This window comes from Stylophora pistillata, chromosome 10 (assembly GCF_964205215.1).
Source record: "Stylophora pistillata chromosome 10, jaStyPist1.2, whole genome shotgun sequence".
NCBI classification, from domain to species: Eukaryota; Metazoa; Cnidaria; class Anthozoa; order Scleractinia; family Pocilloporidae; genus Stylophora; species Stylophora pistillata.
Genome location: NC_142528.1, coordinates 6,499,356 through 6,519,547, shown reverse-complemented (window position 1 = coordinate 6,519,547; position 20,192 = coordinate 6,499,356). Strand labels below are relative to the sequence as shown.

General features: G+C 38.0%; 3 protein-coding genes across 4 annotated transcripts in view; 1 reads left to right on the top strand and 2 right to left on the bottom strand.

Moving 5' to 3' along the window:
* Positions 1-8,068, bottom strand: part of LOC111325579 (GATOR1 complex protein NPRL3) — a 13,917-nt gene extending 5,849 nt beyond the window's left edge. Inside the window, exons 1-13 of one of the 2 annotated variants that reach the window (XM_088735059.1) lie at positions 7,829-8,068; positions 7,535-7,589; positions 7,047-7,082; positions 5,561-5,699; positions 4,895-4,963; positions 4,313-4,395; positions 3,644-3,714; positions 2,605-2,680; positions 1,816-1,924; positions 1,481-1,515; positions 1,018-1,131; positions 246-288; positions 53-159 (exon numbers count right to left, since the gene is read on the bottom strand). In XM_088735059.1, coding sequence (XP_088591185.1) covers positions 53-159; positions 246-288; positions 1,018-1,131; positions 1,481-1,515; positions 1,816-1,924; positions 2,605-2,680; positions 3,644-3,714; positions 4,313-4,395; positions 4,895-4,963; positions 5,561-5,699; positions 7,047-7,082; positions 7,535-7,589; positions 7,829-7,943 — 1,052 coding nt within the window. In that variant the 5' untranslated portion in view covers positions 7,944-8,068. The remainder of the gene's footprint in view (positions 1-52; positions 160-245; positions 289-1,017; positions 1,132-1,480; positions 1,516-1,815; positions 1,925-2,604; positions 2,681-3,643; positions 3,715-4,312; positions 4,396-4,894; positions 4,964-5,560; positions 5,700-7,046; positions 7,083-7,534; positions 7,590-7,828) is intronic. The other variant, XM_088735061.1, reaches the window with a different exon arrangement.
* Positions 8,069-8,087: 19 nt separating this feature from the next.
* Positions 8,088-14,827, top strand: LOC111325594 (uncharacterized). The gene is made up of 6 exons (XM_022929424.2): positions 8,088-9,555; positions 11,164-11,676; positions 12,092-12,253; positions 12,532-12,654; positions 13,129-13,185; positions 13,403-14,827. Exons 1-6 carry the CDS (start codon positions 8,313-8,315, stop codon positions 14,335-14,337), a joined length of 3,033 nt encoding a protein of 1,010 aa, XP_022785159.2. The 5' UTR covers positions 8,088-8,312; the 3' UTR covers positions 14,338-14,827.
* LOC111325598 (uncharacterized) lies at positions 14,588-18,777 on the bottom strand. Its single transcript, XM_088735122.1, has 4 exons — positions 18,674-18,777; positions 18,056-18,288; positions 16,247-16,396; positions 14,588-16,107 (listed from the first exon to the last, which is right to left on the bottom strand). Exons 3-4 carry the CDS (start codon positions 16,260-16,262, stop codon positions 15,569-15,571), a joined length of 555 nt encoding a protein of 184 aa, XP_088591248.1. The 5' UTR covers positions 16,263-16,396; positions 18,056-18,288; positions 18,674-18,777; the 3' UTR covers positions 14,588-15,568.
* Between the last annotated feature and the right edge of the window lie 1,415 nt (positions 18,778-20,192).

The following is a 20,192-nucleotide window of genomic DNA, read 5'->3' as shown; positions in this document are numbered from 1 at the left end:
CGGTTGACTAATCTACCGTACTAATGAAACACAGAGTGGACAGTTCACCTACATGCTTGTGGAGGAATTTGGTGCGACGACATACACGTTACTCTCACAGAGCGGATAGATGATAGTTGCCATTCCCCAGTACACCAGATGGGCTGCTATGGCGAAAACCTAGTATTACGAAAAAGATAAAAATTCACTTACGCTCGTGTCAAGGTGAAAAATAAAGGATCAACTGGATCCACCAGGATACAGACCTGAGATAAGGGAATATCTGTGTCTTGTGATAATGTTTGGAAGCTGGGAAAGCAACAATTACCATAGTTACTCGTTTGCTGAACAGTCACAGGTCACTCGACAAAAATCTAAAGTCAGAATTATTCAATTACAAAGTTTTACCGCTACAGGTAACAAAGGTATGCGAGGGGAGAGCGCACTGTTGCAGTGAATTTAGTTGATGAAATAAGGATCGAAAATAAATCTTATGGCTTATCATAGGTTGAAAAGGAAAAGGAAAAGGAAAAGGAAAGCGAGAAATAGAGAGCAGAGGGGAGAGAGGGATAAGGAGGGGAGGGAGGGGAGAGAAGAGAGGAAATAGAAAGGGAAAGGGAGACAAACAGAAGCAGAGCCAAGAGTGGAGGGGGAGAGAAGGGAGAAAAGGGAAAGGGAGACGAACAGAAGCAGAGCCGAAAGGAAGGGGAGGTAGGAAAAAAGAGGGGAGACAAGAAAAGCGGAGAGGAGGGGAGAGGCATGAAACAAAAGCAGAGCTGAGGGAGGGGAGAGAGAGAAGGGAGGAAAGGGAAAGGAAGACAAACAAAAGTAGAGCCCAGGGGGGGAAGGAGAGGTAGCATAGGGATGAGGAAGTGGATGGAACAGGCGGGGGGAAGGGATGAGCCTGCTTATACCAAAGAAAGTTGCAACAAAAGACTTATTTAAACCTGTTTGCTTACAACATACCACTTACTTCAATGCAAGGATAAGAAGCTGAGTCAATGTTCATTAAATAACACGTGCCTCCTTAGGCTTTACCTTTTTAGCGGACTGGCTATTCTCACCAGCCGTGTGATGGCTGGGGAACAGTCCCCAGCAAGGGAGGCTTGTAGATAACCCTTGTCTACAAGAAAAAGCAGTGTATGATATGGCCTGTATGATAAAAGAAAAAAAAAAAAAACCAACCTAAGTCAGTGGAAAGTAGATCAAGTTCTACATTCTCGTCTACCAGGATACCAATGTTGCCATAACATATCTTTACCATTCTGACAGTCATTGAAGAAGCTTAAAGTGGATTATCAACAACTTTCCTATTAAGTACTGTGAAAATGATGATGCCGAGGCAGGCAATCTTTTTTTTCCTTAATCAATAGAAAAATTCAAACCTGGAGGAAGGTGTACTAGTCCTGGAATGCGAGTAAATGTCTTCATAAAAAAAAGTAAATTCAATTATAAAAAAAAATTTTAATCGTGAAATTCTCAACGAAAATTGTTATCACACCTGATTACTGCAAGGGATTTGTGTATAGCTTCAGGCTGAAACAGAGAAAAATATAGGGACAAATTAAGGGTTGTACAAGAACAATAACTTCTTCTTCAGGCCATCTCATTTATCCTTACTACTAAGTTCAGCAGAGGATGTTTAAGAACCCACACAGTAAGTACTGGAGGGAACGAACAGTACAATGTTGGTGCACGTTGGTGTACAGTGGACAATTCTAACCTGATCAAACAAGTAAACAAAACAAACAAAGATCCCATTACAAGCAAAGCTGACTTTGCTCCAAAATACATAACCCCCACAAAACCCCACCAGCTTCTCAAGGTGTTCCATACCTTAATGTGAATGGTTCCCTGGTTCAAATTGTGAACTTTGTGTGGAAGGCAAAAGCTAACATTCACCCAGTCATTGATTTTCAGTCTTACAATTCCAGAAGCACACAAGCTGAAGTCAAACACAAGAAAAGAGAAGCATAGAGGAAACAAAACCAGACTAATGTCTTCACTCACAGTCTTCTTACAAAAATTATTACATGACTCGGGCAGTAAGAGGGCCAATAAATAATTATTATCAACCAATCAAAATGCTCTATTGCCGGTCCAATATTCTCTAAGTATTGGACTGGGCACTGTCCCGAATGATACTGCACTTGTGTCCCTTTGAACTTCAGTCGTATAATAAATCTCTTATTAACCAAGCTTGCTTGGGACCGTACTGGAAGAATATCAGCCCTTGGTCTTTTTTGTACGGACCTCGCTGCGCTCAGTCTGTACTGTCAAGACCTCAGGCCAATATTCTCCCAGTACGGCCCTCGCACTTGGTTAATAAGATATATGAATATAAGGCACAAGGGAATAAGCCCAACAGAGCAGTGTTATACCTTTCAAAATGTGGCTTGGATCTGAATAAGAAAGATGGTAAGTTTTGAGCTCAGTAAAGAAATAGATGTTTTTCAATATTGTCACAAGCATGGGACAATGAAAGAATTCTGAGTCCCCATGAGGAGTCAAACCTCAGGTTTTGATCACTTTCTATGTCTCACAAATAATTATTAAGTAGTCAACCCTAATGTAATCATCTATTGCGATTAAACTGTCATACTATAAAATGGCAGGTAAACAAACCTCTTAAAAACATCTTTCAAGTCCCTGGCCAACTTGCTCTTTGGAAGGATGTGTTGAAATGGTGATTCTGCACAGTCTGTTTTTTTAAGAGGTAAGTTTAACGGGGTTTTAATAATAGCATTTATTACACGACTCGGGCAGTCAGGGGGCCAATAACAAAAATCAACCAATCAAAATGCTCAAATGCTGGTCAATATTCTCTCAGTATTGGACCGGGCACTGTCCCAAATGGTCCCAAATGATACTGCACTTGTGTCCCTTTGAACTTCAATCGTGTAATAAATCTCTTATTAACCAAGCTTGCTCGGGACTGTACTGGAAGAATATCGGCCCTCAGTCTTTTTTGTACGGACCTCACTGCACTCGGTCCATACTGTCAAGACCTCGGGCCGATATTCTCCCAGTACGGTCCTCGAGCTTGGTTAATAAGATATATATAGTTATTGAGTTCCTCGCACACATTGCATGAACTTGAAAAAGCCTATAAATGGAACAGAGATGGTAGAACATTGAGCTACATGTTATAACATATAGAGAGAACCAGCTGGGAAGCTGTGCCATGTTTGAAAATGGTTTTGTGATAAGAACCAAAACACTGGTTTCATTCACCATTTGCAGTATAATTCGTTCTGATGATTATATCTCAAATTTGCAAGATTTTCTACAGAGTTATCTTTTTACATTTGTGTCAACATACTCTAGGATGCTGCAAAGATACACTATTTAGTAAAAGTCTAGTAAATTTTGCAATTTGCAAAAGTTGTATTTCTAAGCATGTGGAAGGTAAGGAGGCAACGTATTGCACCCTGCTCATCTCACATGTGACTTACCCTTTGCCCTTGCCTCACCCCTAGATTTCTCCCTCTGAAAACTACGCTAAAAAACAACATGTGTTCTGCAGGCCACAAATATCCATAACCAGGGAATAAACCAGGGTGAACAGGAAGGGAAAAGGAACCCCATTTGAAAACAAATTCTCTTTACTGAAAGTTAACACATTCGCATCAAAACTAGTGAACTAAATTTCCCTAAGTCATACCTTCAGGCATCGTTGCCATTTCGTCATGAACAGAAAGAATAATTTCCCTTTCAGAGCTCAGATATCTACATCTAGAAACAACAGTGATAAACAAATTTTTTGTGTATTGTGATGACTGATAGCTGAAGGAGACAAAGATTTTGTGTCACTCCCCATGGATGGACTGGTTTTCAAAGCATGAATCAACAAAAAGTATTGCTTGTTATTTCAGGTAAAGTACCCATCTATTTCCTCATATTTTTTTTGCAAACAAAAAAGATATAAAGTTCCTTATCCTCTTGATTTGCAGCAATGCTAAGCTATACCTTAATCAACTGTTCACTATGACATACATTCAATAAATTTACATGACAACAAAATGACATCCATCTGTTGAAAAAATAAATTAGCATTTAATTCAACCAAATCTAGCATCACATAATTTCTGTTGTATATCTATCTTAAGAATAATTTGGATATATCAACAAAGTTGAAATGGTAAATTGGCCACCGTAACGACTATAAAAGCTGACGTTTCAAGCATTAGCCCTTCATCAGAGCGAATAGAGGAATTGTGGGTTGTGTGTGCTTTTAAAGGCAGAAAATGGAGCTACGTTACCCCCACCGATGCAGCCCCAAACAGTTTCTTTAGAAACTATCAGCCTTTATTCATTTGTATCTTAAGAATACCTTATCTCCTCATGTCTTAGAGCAATTGCTATTCTCTTGGATAAGTCATGGTAACAGTGAACAACAGAGGGTTCTACACTCGCCTAAAAAATTGATAAGGCAAAGAGGTATATAAGAGGAGATCATGAGTTGGGTAAAGAGCCCTACAGTTACATGACATTGTTTTACTTGATAACCATTCAGGGAAGAGTATGGAACATTGACTTTTAATTGACTTTTATAGATCCATTTGAAGTTCAAGTTCTTTCATTAACTAACCACAGCCATTCAACAGAAATACACACCTTAATCAAAACAATATTACTAAAATAGCTTGAAATAAGCAAAACATAGTTACATCATATATTATCTTCACAATAGGTTTATTTTGCACCATGATAAAAACTATGATTACATGTTAGGCCTGTGAAATTAAAAAGGAATGGTAGCATCAGTCAGTAAACTCACAAACAAGAAACTCCTTGTGCTTTCAAAAGGAGCTGAGTGTGGTTACTGGTTCTGATGCTCTGTCTAAAAGAAATTACAGGAGACTCGTAGCTGCAAGAATTGTAAAACATGCAAATGTTAACAATCTGTCTCCACCTGAAGTACAAAGACAACATTGAACAGCTTCATCATAACATCATCCTTTCTTGAAGTGGTATCACTTCTCTGTAAAATAAAATTGAAAAAATTTCATATAATTCTGTAAACAACCAAACCCACAAAAGTGATTTCACTGAACAATACTGTTTCACTCCCACGAGAGCCCAAATGAAGGCAAAAGTTTTCTCTACAATATCAGTACAATTCCAAACAGACAAGTGATGAGAATAATAAAAAAAAACTCTTAATGGGAATTATTAGTTGATCCAATATCAAATTCTTAGAACTAACATCACGCATTACAAGAATTGTAAGGCAGACAGCAAGGAGAATTAAATTTTGATTTCTTGTGGCTCAGTTTTTAGCATGGAAGCATGACAATGTGCTTTGTACTTTGTGCCATAGTCTTGTTACTCAAAATATTTTTCCAACCCTGCACTGTCACAATTTTATTTGTGGGCCCTAATTTTAAGAGGGGTGTTCTGTCCCTTTGATTTGATGAAACAATTTTGAGTGGACAAATTTGGTGTTAAATCATATTTGTTACTGACAAATCAGACCCTGATTTTAAGGTCATCTTATTTGGTTAATCACTCAAAAGCAGACCAGTAGGTAATATGTGCCTTATCAGTTATCAGTAATGACAAGATAATAAGCACATACCTTGAATTCTCTGTCTTGTCTTTCATAAGCCAGCATTGGATGGCCCACAAATAATACCTCATCAATTTTCAACTCAAATTTATTACCACATGCATTAGATTTTGGCGACAAAATATTTGCCAGTGTGCTGTCAGAAAATCTGAAAAGAAACAATGCCAGCAAAAATGCTTAATTTAAGATTTAAACACTGCAGGTTAATTAAAAAAATATGAAATCAATGTCTGTTTTCAAAGACTAGAAGATTGAGTTTGAAAATTGTCATGCCATAGAAGGGTGGGGTATTAGAGAGAAACCAACTACAATTATAATATATAAAGGGGGTAAATAAGTTCTAGAGAAACTGTGGTGTTGCATTGGTGGGGTTAACAACTGAAGGTAATTTAGTTTTACCAACTGAGTTGAGAACGTAAATTGGTCACTGTGAAGAGTTTAAAAGCTGATGTTTTGAGCAGTAGCCCTTCGTTAACACAGCTGGTGAAACCAAATTACAGTTATAATAATTTAGTATAATTTCAGAGCTGAGCAGAGTTTCCAGCAATCTGATTGGCCTAGCGGTTCCTTATATGATGCTATATCAACCACTCCATGCAGCTTATATAAAATGTTAAAATAAAATTTTAATAAATGTTACTAAAATATTATGATTTTAGAACTTTCTCTGTTGTTCAGCTCTAAAATTATACTCAAACAATTATTCACCTCAGGTTCGGTGAATATTGTTGAATAATCCCCTCGACTTTGTCTCGGGGATTATTCGATGATATTCACCTCGCCTTCAGCAAATAATTGTTAAATATAAATTATGCCAGGCCTGAAAGCAGAGTTCCAGTTAGTTTATTTTACTGCCATTCATGCCACTTTATTAGAATTCCTCACGAGCTGTTGAAGAGTTTATTCATGGGAATTAACCCTTTACACCCTAACATCATTATCCACATTCTCTCTACTCTTGTCTATACATTTCCTTTGTTACTGACAAGGAGAATTCATTCAACAATCAAAAATTCTTAGCTTGGTGATCATTTCATTTATTCTTACAACCTTCATGGAGGATTCAACCATATTAGTGTAAGGAGAAATTAGATGCTGATCATTCTTAGGGTGTTAATGGGTTAATTTAATTTACTGCTTTGCCAACAATACATACAGTATAGAACACGGATAAATTGCTCTTAATAACAATAACAATTGCTATCACAACAGTGATAGCAATTATTGTGGTCTCAAGAGTATTAATCCACAATCTAAGGGACCAGTCATTAAATTTTAGTGGTTGGCAAGGAGTTGAGAGTCTTTGAGTAAAAAGAAGGCAAGATTTTCATTCTTCATTTAATTAATAAGAAGGTTATCATCTTTTCACAGGTTCAGTGGAAAATGAGAGTGAATTTTGATAATGACTGGGTTATCCACTGTGCAATCAATTTTGTTTCAATTACCTCAAATTATTTTAAATCATGTTCAAAACATGTATGATTATTGAACTCACCCAATGAGATAACCATCTTTGATTCCAGAAAAATTTCTGAAAAGCAGGTGATGTAGACAGTGATAAAATTCCAACAAACAAAATAAAACCTTTTTCTATTTCTTTGCACAGTCAGGTTAAGGTAACAATAATTTAACCTTGGCACTACTCATGGGGGATTTTCTATGCTCATCCCAATTTTATAGCGCCATAAAATTCAACAGAACTTTGAAAATGTACCATTAATTATGATAAAAAAAAAAAAATATTAAGGGCACGTCCTTAAAATGTCATCCACCCTTCTGCATGGTGTTCAATACCCCATACAATTGTAAAATAAAAACAGAAATGACGACTCGAATCTTCGTCACTCTATCCAGGTCAAAAAATACTTTTGAATCAGTGCTTAAATTAATTTGCACCAGTCAATGTAAACCCTAATGTCCCCACCCCATTCCAACAATGTACATGGATCTACTTTGACTTGTGCATGAATAAGCAATGTGTACCTTGTGTCCGTACTCTCTTCGACTTTACCTAAGGCGAAACGATTCTTGGGGATTTCTAAAAGGCAAGTGCGTGCAGAAGTTTAGTTTCACTCGTAAAGTGAAAGAAGTTTAAGAATTCACAACTGTGGCGATTTACCAGCCTGAAGCTGGAGTGTGCAACAAGTACAAAAAGGAGATTTTTTCCGTAAAACCTCATTCCACGAAAAAGTTTAAATGCCTCTGTTCGCGCTAAATTTCGTCGAGGCCTGCAGCGTGGCCCATCTAGTACAAATAGTCCACTCTCTAGCTAAGCACCTTTTTCTCTCCTCTTAGTCTGAGAAGGCGGTAAATATGGATAACGAAATAATAGACTCTGTCCTCTGCTACCGGCTGTCACTAAAATAATGCTAACGGGATCACACAAATCCATTCAACGATGATTTCTAGAGTGCAGGAAACATCAAAATTGTCTGAAAAAAAGTCCTTCACCTGTCCGCCATGTTTGATTCTATCGACCCAGTCCCCCACACGCTTACGGTCACGATCGAATTTCAGCTGCCTTTCTCAACAACGGTTGATCCCAACCGGTTGAAACAACCTCACATTATCTTTGTGCAAAACTGTGAGCCATAAAGATTTCAGAACCAATAGGAAGTTCCTAGGGTAGTTCATTTTAGATATTCTTAGTCAAAATGTGGGAACATACAGGAAGAAACGTGTTTCGCTGAACACCTGCTAAAGCGTTGCCTTGAGATCTTTAGCAGAACATCGACAGCAGGGGTGAAAAAAAAAACTTTAAATGGCGTGCTTTGAAGCTTGGACTGCGACAAGAAGCGAAGAGGAGCAGAAAGAACAGAGGCTTATTGATGTCATGTTTCTCTGCGACGAGTGGAAATCTTCGAAGGGTGGATTGTCAACTTTCAATCGAGAATTTGCGATTAATTTGGCCCAAGCGACGACTGACAGCATGAAAATCCACTGCTACGTCTCGAAAAGCGATGATCAAGATAGAGAAGATGCCAAACAACATGGTGTAAATTTAATCACAGCTATAAGTGTTCCTGGTTCAGCGGACTCCATTGAGTGCTTGAAGTTTCCACCCTCCAAGCTCCCGAACCCACAACTGGTGATAGGCCATGGAAGAAAGTTGGGTGGCCCTGCATATTCCCTGGTACAGAATACAAAGTGTAAATGGATTCAATTTGTCCATGTCTACTGTGAAGACCTTGGGAAATATAAGAAAACAACTATGGCTGCAACAGATACAATCGAAGAGAACGAGAAGAAGCACAAGATGGAAATTGAGTTGTGTAAAGCAGCGGATGCCGTTGTGGCCGTTGGCTCTCGTCTACAGCAGAAGTACAGCAGGAGTCTTCTTAATGTTAAAGTGGACATTATTACTCCTGGGATCTTTGAAAAGTTTTCGAGTGAGTCATGGGTAGCAGTCGACAGATCAGTTGTAAAGAACTTTACCGTGTTTATGTTTGGTCGAGCTGCCTTTGAGGATCTTTCCCTCAAAGGCTATGACATCATTGCAAATGCCATTGGTTCTCTTGGTAAGAAGTTCAATCTTACTTTTGTTGGCTCATCTCCTGGTGAGCACCGAAAAGTGGAACAGTGGTTTCTTGAAAAAACCTGTGTAACCCGCAACCAACTTACCATCCGTGGTTATTGCAGCGAACAAGAGGAACTCAAGTTGATGTTTTATCAGTCAGATTTGGTCTCCCTGCCTTCCCGTACTGAAGGCTTCGGGTTAGTAGCCCTGGAGGCCATCTCTGCTTGTGTTCCTGTCCTTGTTTCTGGTGAATCGGGAATAGCTGAGGCTTTGCAAAACGTAGATGGTGGACAGTCTGTAATTGTTGAATCAGATGATGATGCAACTCAATGGGCGCAAAGGATTAAAGAGTTGTCCAGTCAAAGTCCAGAGGAGCGACAAACCAATGCCATGAAGCTGCGTGAGAACTACAGGAAGGTTTACTCTTGGAGAACACAATGTGAGAGGTTTAAAGGAGTGATCAAGAATGTAGTCAAAACTTCAAATGGTAGTGTATGTTGTTTAGTTTTATTGTTGCTTATGTAAAATACATGTCATGCATAAGAAGCTGTTAAGATCTAGCATCTACAATCTGTTCTATTGTGCCAAAGATGCTGACAATTGTATGCATATAAATAGCACAAGGATGTCTAGTCGTATTACTAGCTTCAAAATTAATGCAAGATTGTCCATTTGCAGTCAGATGATATGTTTGACATAAGAACTTATCTTATTATAAAGCTGGCAGTACCCTTGGCAAGATCAATTAAATCTTGTTTTCTGATTGACTAGTGAGGTGGGCAAGATGGGATTGCCAGCTTTGATCTTGTGGAAGTAAAAAAATTTTGTTTGGTGGACCTGCAAAGTTCACAGTTTTCATTAAACTGAGAGTGTTTACTCTAAATTATCATCATAAACCTATCAAATCAGGTTATTTTCAATTTTGTGAAATGAAAAACTATCATGCACTTTCACACTAGGCTTCCCAGCACTCAAAAACAAACAGGTCCTTCTTGATTCTGATATTCTTATTAAAGCAAAATTTTTTTGCAATATATATATATATAATCTTATTAGACGCTTTGTTGGGTAGTGTCGCTTATTATTTTTATGAGTTGTGCCGTACTTTGACAAGCTGGTAGGGCAAGTCAAAATACAAACAACGAGTAAAAATACCCAGTGATACTGCACAACAAAATGTCTAATAAGAGATTTATTATCCAACATGCCAAATTGTTATTTCAGTGCAGGTGAATTTCATGGATTAGAGTTTCTAGAGTACAAATATTACGTATAATGCACGATCTTCGCAGTAGATAGCGCTATTTAAGCAACAGCGATAATCAGACCTGAAAAAAAATCAGGCCTGTACGGGATTCGAACCACTGACCTCTGCGATACTACTGCAGCGCTCTACCAATTGAGCTAACACGTCAATTGCTTAAATAGTGCTATCTACTGCGAGGATCATGCATCATACGTATCTAATACCGCAGTTCAAAATATATGAACTTCATATATTTCATTGTATCTGATTTATCACTTTCACGGGTTTATTACGAATCAACTTAACGGTCTGCTCCCAGTTGGCTTGTTAGCTCAATTGGTAGAGCGCTGCACTAGTATCGCAAAGGTCAGTGGTTCGAATCCCGTACAGGCCTGATTTTTTTCAGGTCTGATTATCACTATTGCTTAAATAGTGCTATCTACTGCGAGGATCGTGCATCATACGTATCTAATACCGCAGTTCAAAATATATGAACTTCATATATTTCATTGTATCTGAGTACAAATATTGTGCTCTAGAAACTCTAGAGTACAAATATTTTCATGGATTAGAATTTCTAGGGTACAGATATTGCCAGATATTTGTACTCTGTACTCTATGAAGCACAGTTACATAATGAAATAAATTATTTATTGACCAAGCTTGTTTGATCAAGATGGCTGGTTGTTAGTCCTGTCGTTTTTTGCATTTGTATAGACCAAGATGGTCCAGCCATCTTTATCTTTCCTGGGTCAATAAATAAATAGTATCTACTGTCTTTTGCACTGAATATGGATCAGTGGATTTGAAGTACAATTTTAACTGAGAATATTTGTTCCAAATCAACAGATGGAAAATTAAATGTCAATGTTGATGTGGAAGACCTGAAACCTGCAGATGCCGACAAGCACAGCACAGCTTCAGAGAATGCTGGATGTCAGAGGACAAGCACAGCATTAGGCACATGCAGGAAAAGGAGATCTGATACAGAAATAGATGATCTCCAAGCACTCAAAGGAAAAGCCTTGTGTTTAATTGCATTAAACTATCTTCAGACTACACCACCACAGTCTAATGAAGAGCATAATGAGTTTATGCAATACTTGGAAAAAATGAGAGTTGTCATTTCAGGTGTTTCTGTAGGAAGTTTGGTGATAACAGTGAAGTGTGATTCTCTTAAGAGCTTGGAGGAGCTGTGGGAAGATTACTCATGTGGCCATTTGGAGAAGATTGTTCAGGGTTGTTTTGTCACTGAAAAGATCTTGAAGGAACTGAACCTGAGTGAGCTGAAGTTGAAAATAACTATGGATGAGGAAGAGTACGATGCATACAGAGCCCACTTTGACAAGGCTGCACTCAGAGGTTAGTGATAAGGGAGTAACCTGGTCCTTTTGTAAATTATTTGTAAAGGATTGTGAGCAGGGGTGTTTCCTTTCTAACATATAACACCACTAGGTTTGCAGAGAGAGATCATGAAGAGAAAGGTCCAGTTTCATCTCTAGATAAAACTACTTGTCTTGTCACAGTAATAGCTAGTTAATATGCGATGAACTGTTGAAGAATTATCCCTGTGCAATGACATTTGTTTGGTACAAAATATGAAAAAAATTGATATTAATAATAAATGGAACTAATGATTGCTGTCCCTGTTTTCCGGTGAGATGAGCCCTCCAGACACAAGAAATAGATAGATGTCAACTCTAGTGTCATGTTACTATCCCTGCTGTTTACATCAACTTTACAACAAAGCATGAATGTTTGATATCTCTGTCTGTAGCCATCCCTTCCTCCATATTCTCTACCATTGATCATGGAGAAGAAGCTTTAGCCTCTCAGTCCCACTTGGTAAGGTCCACTGTCATTGAAAGTTGGCAAAGATTAGGAGAGCTCAATGAACAGGAACAGAAGAAAGAGGTTGTACAGCCAGAGAAAGTCAAAGGTGAACACCAAAACTTTCAGACATTTTTTTCAATAAGAAAGTAAACCCAAAAAAAAAAAATTGTGCTCTGGTTTCCATGGAAACTGTTTACTTTTAATGAAATGTTGCTTTGTTGAACAGTAATTGTATTTCTGTCAAGGATCATGAAAATAACTTTCACAGTTCACTAATATTACAATGACAATCATAACTACAACTTGTTGATACAACTTAAAAAAAAAACCTTACTAAATTGGGACACCAAACACCAAATTTTCCATGTGCACTTTTACCCTAAGGTACTTCACACTCTACTGCATCATTCACCTCTGGTCCTGAAAGAAAAGTAGAAGATCTTTTCGAATTAATGAAACTACAAGAAGAAGGGGAATATCAGCGTTCGCCAGATTATAGGAAAGAAAGTAAGTGTAAACTGCTTTCAGATCTTAAATCAGGTATTATTTTTCTGGGAAATTAACTCCAGTGTAGTATTTTTTTTCTCCCACCATCCCTCATAGAGGTTTGTTGATTCAGCTTTTTAGTGCAGCTGTATTCAACAATTTTTTCTTGTAGTAAATAGGAGAAATGTTTTGTACATACTTTTTCCTTAATCTATTCTTCACAAAGGGAGTTTTGAGTTGGTCATATCATTGGTGGATTAAACAGCACCAATCTCAATACATGTAGCAGTTTTCTTGGATGATGTATTAGACAAACGAGACTATTTGCATTCACAAGGCCCATGTACATTTAGTTAGGCTTTATTACCAGTCATTGTTTGTGAAATGAGCCCTGTAAACATGTGAAAGTGGCACAATTTCACGATGGTTTTGTTAGTTTTTATTTTTACAATAAGGCAATGACAGCTTATTTTCTTCTGTGCTTTTTCTTTTAAGTTACCTCCCCTTTTGCCGTAATTTCTACCACTGATCTTATTGATGAGAACGAAGGTGGTAAGTTTCTTAAGAGTAATGCTATAATGTTAAAAGAGAAAACGTTCTTGGAGAAAGTTTTTAGAATTTTTCTCTAGTCAAATTTAGTTTCTCAAAAATGTTGAAGCCAAGGTTCTTAATGAAATTTCATCTAATTAATTTTTTTTTCGTCCGAAACTCAAAGCTCAAGTTTTTTAAGTAACAGTTTAATACTTCATATATTTTTTTTATTCGATAGTCCTAGAAACTAGAAGAACTAAGAAAGAAGAGGGCGGTCTTGATACATTACTCACTTCGCACATCAGAAAAGGAAAATGGCAAGTGGTTTTGGAGTACTTGGATGGCCTTCCTCGTTTTGTGCATTCATCATTGCCCACCTTGGATGATGCTCAAGATGACGAGTGGATCGGCCTTCCATTGTGTTACAGTTCGGAATCAGGCACATTGAATTGGTGGCCAACGGACGAAGATCATGATTTGGTCATACTCTGTAAGGCAATCTCCCAATCCTCCCCTCCCTTAAAAATAACAAGATTGATCCTCTCCAGGAGTCCCATAAGTGATGAAGGTGTGAAGAATTTATCTTTAGCTCTTAGTCACAGTGATCTAAACAGGTTGACCCTTGATTACAGTAGTTTATCGCAACAAGGAATCAAGCACTTGTCCAAGGCGATAGCTTATAGAAATTGCAAGAAATTAACCAGTTTAAGTGTCAGTGGCAATCACTTTGGGGATAAGGGAATCACGCACATTTGTGAAGCACTAGTTAGCAGTAACTGCGAGCTAACTAGGCTGGATTTGCGTGTCAATTCTCTTGGAAATGAAGGGATGAAACTCTTGTCTGAAGCAATAACCTCGGGTAATTGCAAACTAATGTTCTTGGACGTCAGTTACAATAACGTCGGAAATGAAGGATTAAAGCACTTGTGTACAACATTAATCAGTAGTGCATCCAAGTTGACTAGCCTTAACATCAGACACTGTCGCGTTGCCGATGAAGGAGTGAATTATTTGTTTAATGCTCTGACTGATATCAACTGCAAACTAGGCAATTTAGACCTTAGAGGCAATTCAAGTATTACTGTTGAAGGGAGGAATTACTTGTCTGATGCGTTGACTGGCAGTGACTGGAAAATAAAAGGTCTAAAGTTTTTCCGTTCAACTTCAAAGTGAGGTCTCTGCTTAGAACAGAGCCCAGTCCTTGTCTTGTAAGATGTTTCACTCGCATGAGAGATGTTCTTAGTTTTCATTATAATTATTTAGGTACGTGATCGTCTAAGTGTTTGGGTCACCGTTATGACTTTGTTTATCGAAGGGAATAGTTTGACTGACATTGTGGGAATCAGAACGTGGCACGGGGAGCGAGAAAATCTGACCCCCCTGTTTCCCCCCCCCCCCCCCCCACTTTAAAAGTATCAAAATGTACTGGAATTTATGTTTTTAAAATGTCGTATGACATAGCTACGTTAACTATGCAAGCAATGGTTTTTTTTAACAATTTTACTACATATTCTAGAAAACTTGTCTCAGCGTTCCTATTCCAAATTTTCGTAGTGAAATTTACATTTCTTAGTGAAGTAGTGTTATAAAATTACCTCGGACAACTTTGTTCAAAAAGCAACAGTTGTAATTTTTAATTAAGTGACTTAAGTATTTTATGGTATTTTATCTGCTGATTTTATCTTATTTGTATATACTTTTTGTAAACCGAACGCGATCATAACGTCATGTAGCATGCGCTACATAAATCATTATCCTTATTAAAAGCAAACCTAAACTACCAAACCAACTATAACTCAAAACAGAATACTAAATTGAAATAGTCCTGGGCGAATGACTGACAAACAAACCCTTTAAACGAACAACATGTGTACTCGTTCTTGAAATAACATTAATGGTAAATGACCATTCCTAAGTCAGTGATAATGGTAATAATAACAATGATAGTGTTTGAAAAACCTGAAGCTTGGATTCTTTAATCAACTTAATAAAACGTCTTAATTTGAGGTTAAAAGTTCTGTTACACAGCGTAAGGAGACGTAAGTTATCTCTGTTGTTAGGTCTCAACGGACAAAAACTTTCCAGAAATCGCCAGAGGATATTCCAAAAATTCTTTATTTCGAAAGATATAGTCGTCACATTCCCATCTTGAGCTTTAAGGAGTCAAAAACCAGTAATGTAGATTTGGGACATAATTAACGAACGACATGTGTACTCGTTCTTGAAATAACATTAATGGTAAATGACCATTCCTAAGTCAGTGATAATGGTAATAATAACAATAATAATGTTTAAAAAACCTGAAGCTTGGATTCTTTAATCAACTTAATAAAACGTCTTAATTTGAGGTTAAAAGTTCTGTTACACAGCGTAAGGAGACGTAAGTTATCTCTGTTGTTAGGTCTCAACGGACAAAAACTTTCCAGAAATCGCCAGAGGATATTCCAAAAAATTCTTTATTTCGAAAGTTATAGTCGTCACATTCCCATCTTGAGCCTCCAGGAGTCAACAACCAGTGATGTAGATTTGGGACATAATTAACATGATTGTTCAATCTTCCCTGCGGTAAAGAAGGTTCGCTCCACCTTTGGTCTTGCCACTGGTTACAAAGTCCAGCTGTTCTGGAGTTATCATCTTTCATTCGGTTAAACGATCCACAGGCCAAGGGACGAGTATCGGTCTGGTTGCTGAAGTACTGGACTACACCTTCACCAGTGCTATTAGCAGCCGTGGTAACATGGAAGGTGCGTCCCTGTTGTTTACTGCAGTGGAATCTCAGTTGAGTGAAGGATAAGTGTGTTCTCAGTTCTTTCATGGCATTTTCTGTGATGAACAACGTTTTATTGCTGTGGCAGTTGCTGATTTCGCGGTATGATGACTCAATCCAAAGGTCTCGCGAGGATGGGTCGTCCACCACAACGTTGGATACAAGAAGCCAGCCTCCTGCAAAATACGAAGCCAACATGAGGTTAGTTCTTTGTGCATCAAACATGATGTCTGTTTCATGAAGTAGAATTTCAGAATCTCAAAACCAATCAAATTCCTTTTCTTTTTTTAACATTCTCGAGCATTTTCGCCTTACCTCCGTCAGCTGTCATGTCACAGTAGACCTTTAAAGGCTTTCCGTTCTTCTCAGGGTCGATCCAGTACTCTCCGTCTTTTTTAAAGAAACCCGAGTCCCGGATGTCCTTGCAGGAATGGCCAGGCTGGTTGTAATATAAGTCCTTGATAGCTACAGAAGGGAAAGGTGTTATCTTAGCTTGTTAATCAATACACACCGATATCAGCGCACGCGAGCCTGAACGTTCTTAGTCTATGCGCGAACTGTCTCCCAGTAATTGACCCGTTCATTCGTATAAAAATTGACATTTCTCTACGAGACATATCACTGATTATAAAATAATGAACATAGAACTTATAATGGTAACTGAACTGAGTGGAGTGCAATTTGGGCTGAAGTCATACGCGTGATTTCAAAATCGAACAAGCGCGCAGCGCTACTGAATTGCTGGTTGATATGTTTGTATCTTCGAAGCTGGATTACTGTAATTCCCTTTCGTATGGCCCACCAGCCTACACTATTAAAAAAGCTACAACGCGTCCAGAATGCCGCGGCGCGCCTCGTCACACCTACAAAAAAGCATGATCACATTACGCCTGTTCTTTTCAATCTTCATTGGCTTCCCGTTAATCAACGTATTATTTTTAAGATTTTACTTATAACCTACAAGGCACTTAACAACTTGGCACCGCCGTACATTTGTGATTTGCTTACATCTTACACCTCATCGCGTCAACTACGCTCATCATCCAAGCACCTTCTGGTTTCTCAATCCTATAACTTGAAAACATATGGTGCAAGATCCTTCTCTGTAGCAGCATCATCATTATGGAATGCTTTGCCAAGTGAAATTAGAAATGCTCAGTCTGTGTCTGTTGTTAAAAGTATATTAAAAACTTTTCTTTTTAGAAAAGCCTTTTATAATTAATATTAGCTGTCTTAAGTGTTAATGTTAAAGTTTTTGTAGGCGCCTTTGAACAGTAGGATACTGGCGCGGTATAAATCTTTTATTATTATTATTATTATTATTATTATTATTTGAAATCACAAGTATGATTTCAGACCAACATTGTAAGACACGAGGTTCAATTACCACTTTATTACATCCATTTTGAAATCGCCCAAATACAGGACTTGTTCAATTCAAATATTTTACTGATGCAGTACTGAGCCGGTTTTTAAATAATAAGTGGAACCGGAAACGATTTTACATCTTATTTTGTATGCAAAACAGAAAGACTGACGTCATGTGTCAAAAACTCAGTCAAAATGATGCGACTTAGAACAAAACATGGTGCGATTCGGGAATAAATCGCACCAATTAGAGCCAATCAGATTACAGGGACCACCAGTGATTTCAAAATGGATGTAATAAATCGTCTTATTTGTCCATATATTTTCCAAACGGATATTTAATCAGGCTATGGGGCCCGCAGGTAACTCGTTGTGTCATAAAAGCAATTATTAAAAACTGGATCATTGGATAATGCAATTCAAGACTTTTGATTTGCTTAGCCATCATGTTATATGAGCCAATATACCAGGCTAATATCTGTACCTTGTACCATCCGGTTTCTTCTTACAAAATAAAGTCGAGAAGATTTGTCTTATATCTTGGGGACGTTTTTTTAATAAAACAATTATTTCACTCGCGCTTGTTGGATATGAGATGATTATAGCCAACACGGCGTTACGCGTCTCGTTGGCTATCTATCATCTCATATCCAACGCGCGCTCGTGGAATAATTGTTAATAGAACGTATTTTTCCGGCGTCACGTTGTGGAGCCCGGAGAAATGTGTTCCATCGCTTAAATAGAACGAAGAGATACCTGTAAATGATGGAATTGTCAGAGATATCTCACTAGGTCCCCTTCCTGCCCTGGCGGTTTGTTGTGCAATCCAAGGTGGTTTGTTCACACCTGCAAATCCCACCAAAGCAAAAGATCCTCTGTACTCTGTCAGATAGAGGAGGTCATCAGTAGCCCCAACTCCTTTTAGAGCGTCAATCGCTGGTGATATGTATTTCGAGCCTTCATCTTGGATGGCGACCAGAACGATTTTTCTGTAATCGGAACAAACATTTTTTTTTGTGAGTAAGGCAAACAAATCCAATTTATTGCGAAAAAAGTGCAATGACACAGAAATACTCCATGTTCAAATAATCTAACATTTTGAAATAAATTCCCCACGGAATTATCTGAATCTCGTTTTGTGGGGCATATCTCAGATTCAGATTCGGATGGAAGTTATTGCTGACAAGTTTTTGATGCGTTCGACATTGGTAACAATCCCAAACAGTTTCCAGAAATAGAAAAATATATCTCTTTAAAGAGATTGCAAATATAAAACGGTACAGCTGGGGTAATATAATTTGGGATCGATGATTTTTGATTAATCAGACGCCACATTTATGATGGTTAAATTACAGCGTTAAACACGGTACGTACTCTCCTTTGATGCCGTTAAGATAGTCTCTCAGGTTGCAACCAGTGGAACTATTGCCATGAGTGTCAAATCCTTTTGCCCTTAGAACGGTACCTGAAAATGAAAAGGGGACCAAAATGTTTCCTTTCTACTACAATTAGGCTTACAATGAGTACGTACATTGTAAAGAAATATTAAAGAACTAATAATTATTCAAACTGGAGTTAACCATGCAGCTTTTGAACCGAGTACATCCTTATCATTGAATAAGACGATGGAGTCGATAGCGAGACTGCGGTGTTACCTTCTGAGGTATAAGTGGAAAATAAAAACGCAGACCAATTTGGCTTTTTCGGGAAATTGTCCGAGGCAAGGTTCGACTTCCCATTTAATTTCACCTCAGTAAAGTAACCCTTCAGGATCATCCAGGTTGATTAAAATACCAACTCTAGGTCGCTTAAATAGGCCCATGGAAGTACTCTGTAAGATTTTTTTTTTATTTCATCCTACCTGCAAAGGATGCTAGTCAATTGTTTGTGACTGGGATGGTCTGGGATCTCAGAGGAGACAATCGATTAAAAACAAAGGACTGGAGACAACTGGTGGTTTTAAAGACAATCGTCGTGTACAGCCTGGAACTGTCCGTTGGCCACTGATATTTTGTCAGGTTTCTTTCAATTTTGATTTTTTAATATTTTTTCTCAATGTACCAAAAGACGATAAGTACTAGGCCTGGCCTTTGTTACCTGTTATAGCGCTGATGATAACCACATTAAAGCCTCTGATGTGTGGAGAATAATCTTTTCCATTCACTTTGATGTAAGCAATACCGCATGTGTTTGGTGTAATTCCTGGATCATTACAACCCTCACTGCGAATGAATACTTTCACCACGGGAGCTTATTATAAAAATTTTAAAAATAAAATGAGAATTTTCCTCTTTACAGCCCTAAATATAAAGGCATTTATTACAAAGGTCAGGAGATTTGAAACACAACAGTTTGTTTTTGTTGATCACGTCACAGGCAGCCCAAGCTCACTACTAGAAAAGCGGACGTGACTCTTACCGTGTTGCGCAACGTTTTATATTTATAAAGGTTTGTATGGGATGTTATCGGTTTGCCTTAAACGAGAGAAAAAAATGTCTTGTTTTTAAATAAAATGGACTTACCTTATTGCCTTGTTGTTTTCTTTGTTGATTCCTAGCGTCTCAGGCCATTTTGAAGCGTTTTCGGCGAGTTAGCGCTATGTTGGTGTTCAACTCTTTTAGCAGTCGGTCGTGATTGGTCTGTTTCGATCTGTCGGTAAAGTTAGGTCGTTCTTTTTCGGTCGTTTGTGATGTTTATGTCGTGAATGAGTCGTTTGTGTGGAGCGGGTAGTTGTTGATATCTGTTTAGGGGAGTCTGTTCTAAGTTAGTAAACCAGCTTTCCAGAGTCAGTCGTTGAAAATAGTCAGTGCTGTAGGTTAGGCATTGCGCAGAGTCCCAGTCAATGTTGTGGTTGGTAAGTCGATGGTGTTCAGCAATCTGATTGCTGACATCA

Excerpts from the sequence above, each read along its gene's own strand:
- LOC111325594 (XM_022929424.2), top strand. The coding sequence starts at position 8,313 with ATGGCGTGCTTTGAAGCTTGGACTGCGACAAGAAGCGAAGAGGAGCAG. Across the intron at positions 11,677-12,091 it reads TGACAAGGCTGCACTCAGAG|CCATCCCTTCCTCCATATTC; the intron begins GTTAGTGATAAG and ends CTCTGTCTGTAG. Across the intron at positions 12,254-12,531 it reads ACAGCCAGAGAAAGTCAAAG|GTACTTCACACTCTACTGCA; the intron begins GTGAACACCAAA and ends TTTTACCCTAAG.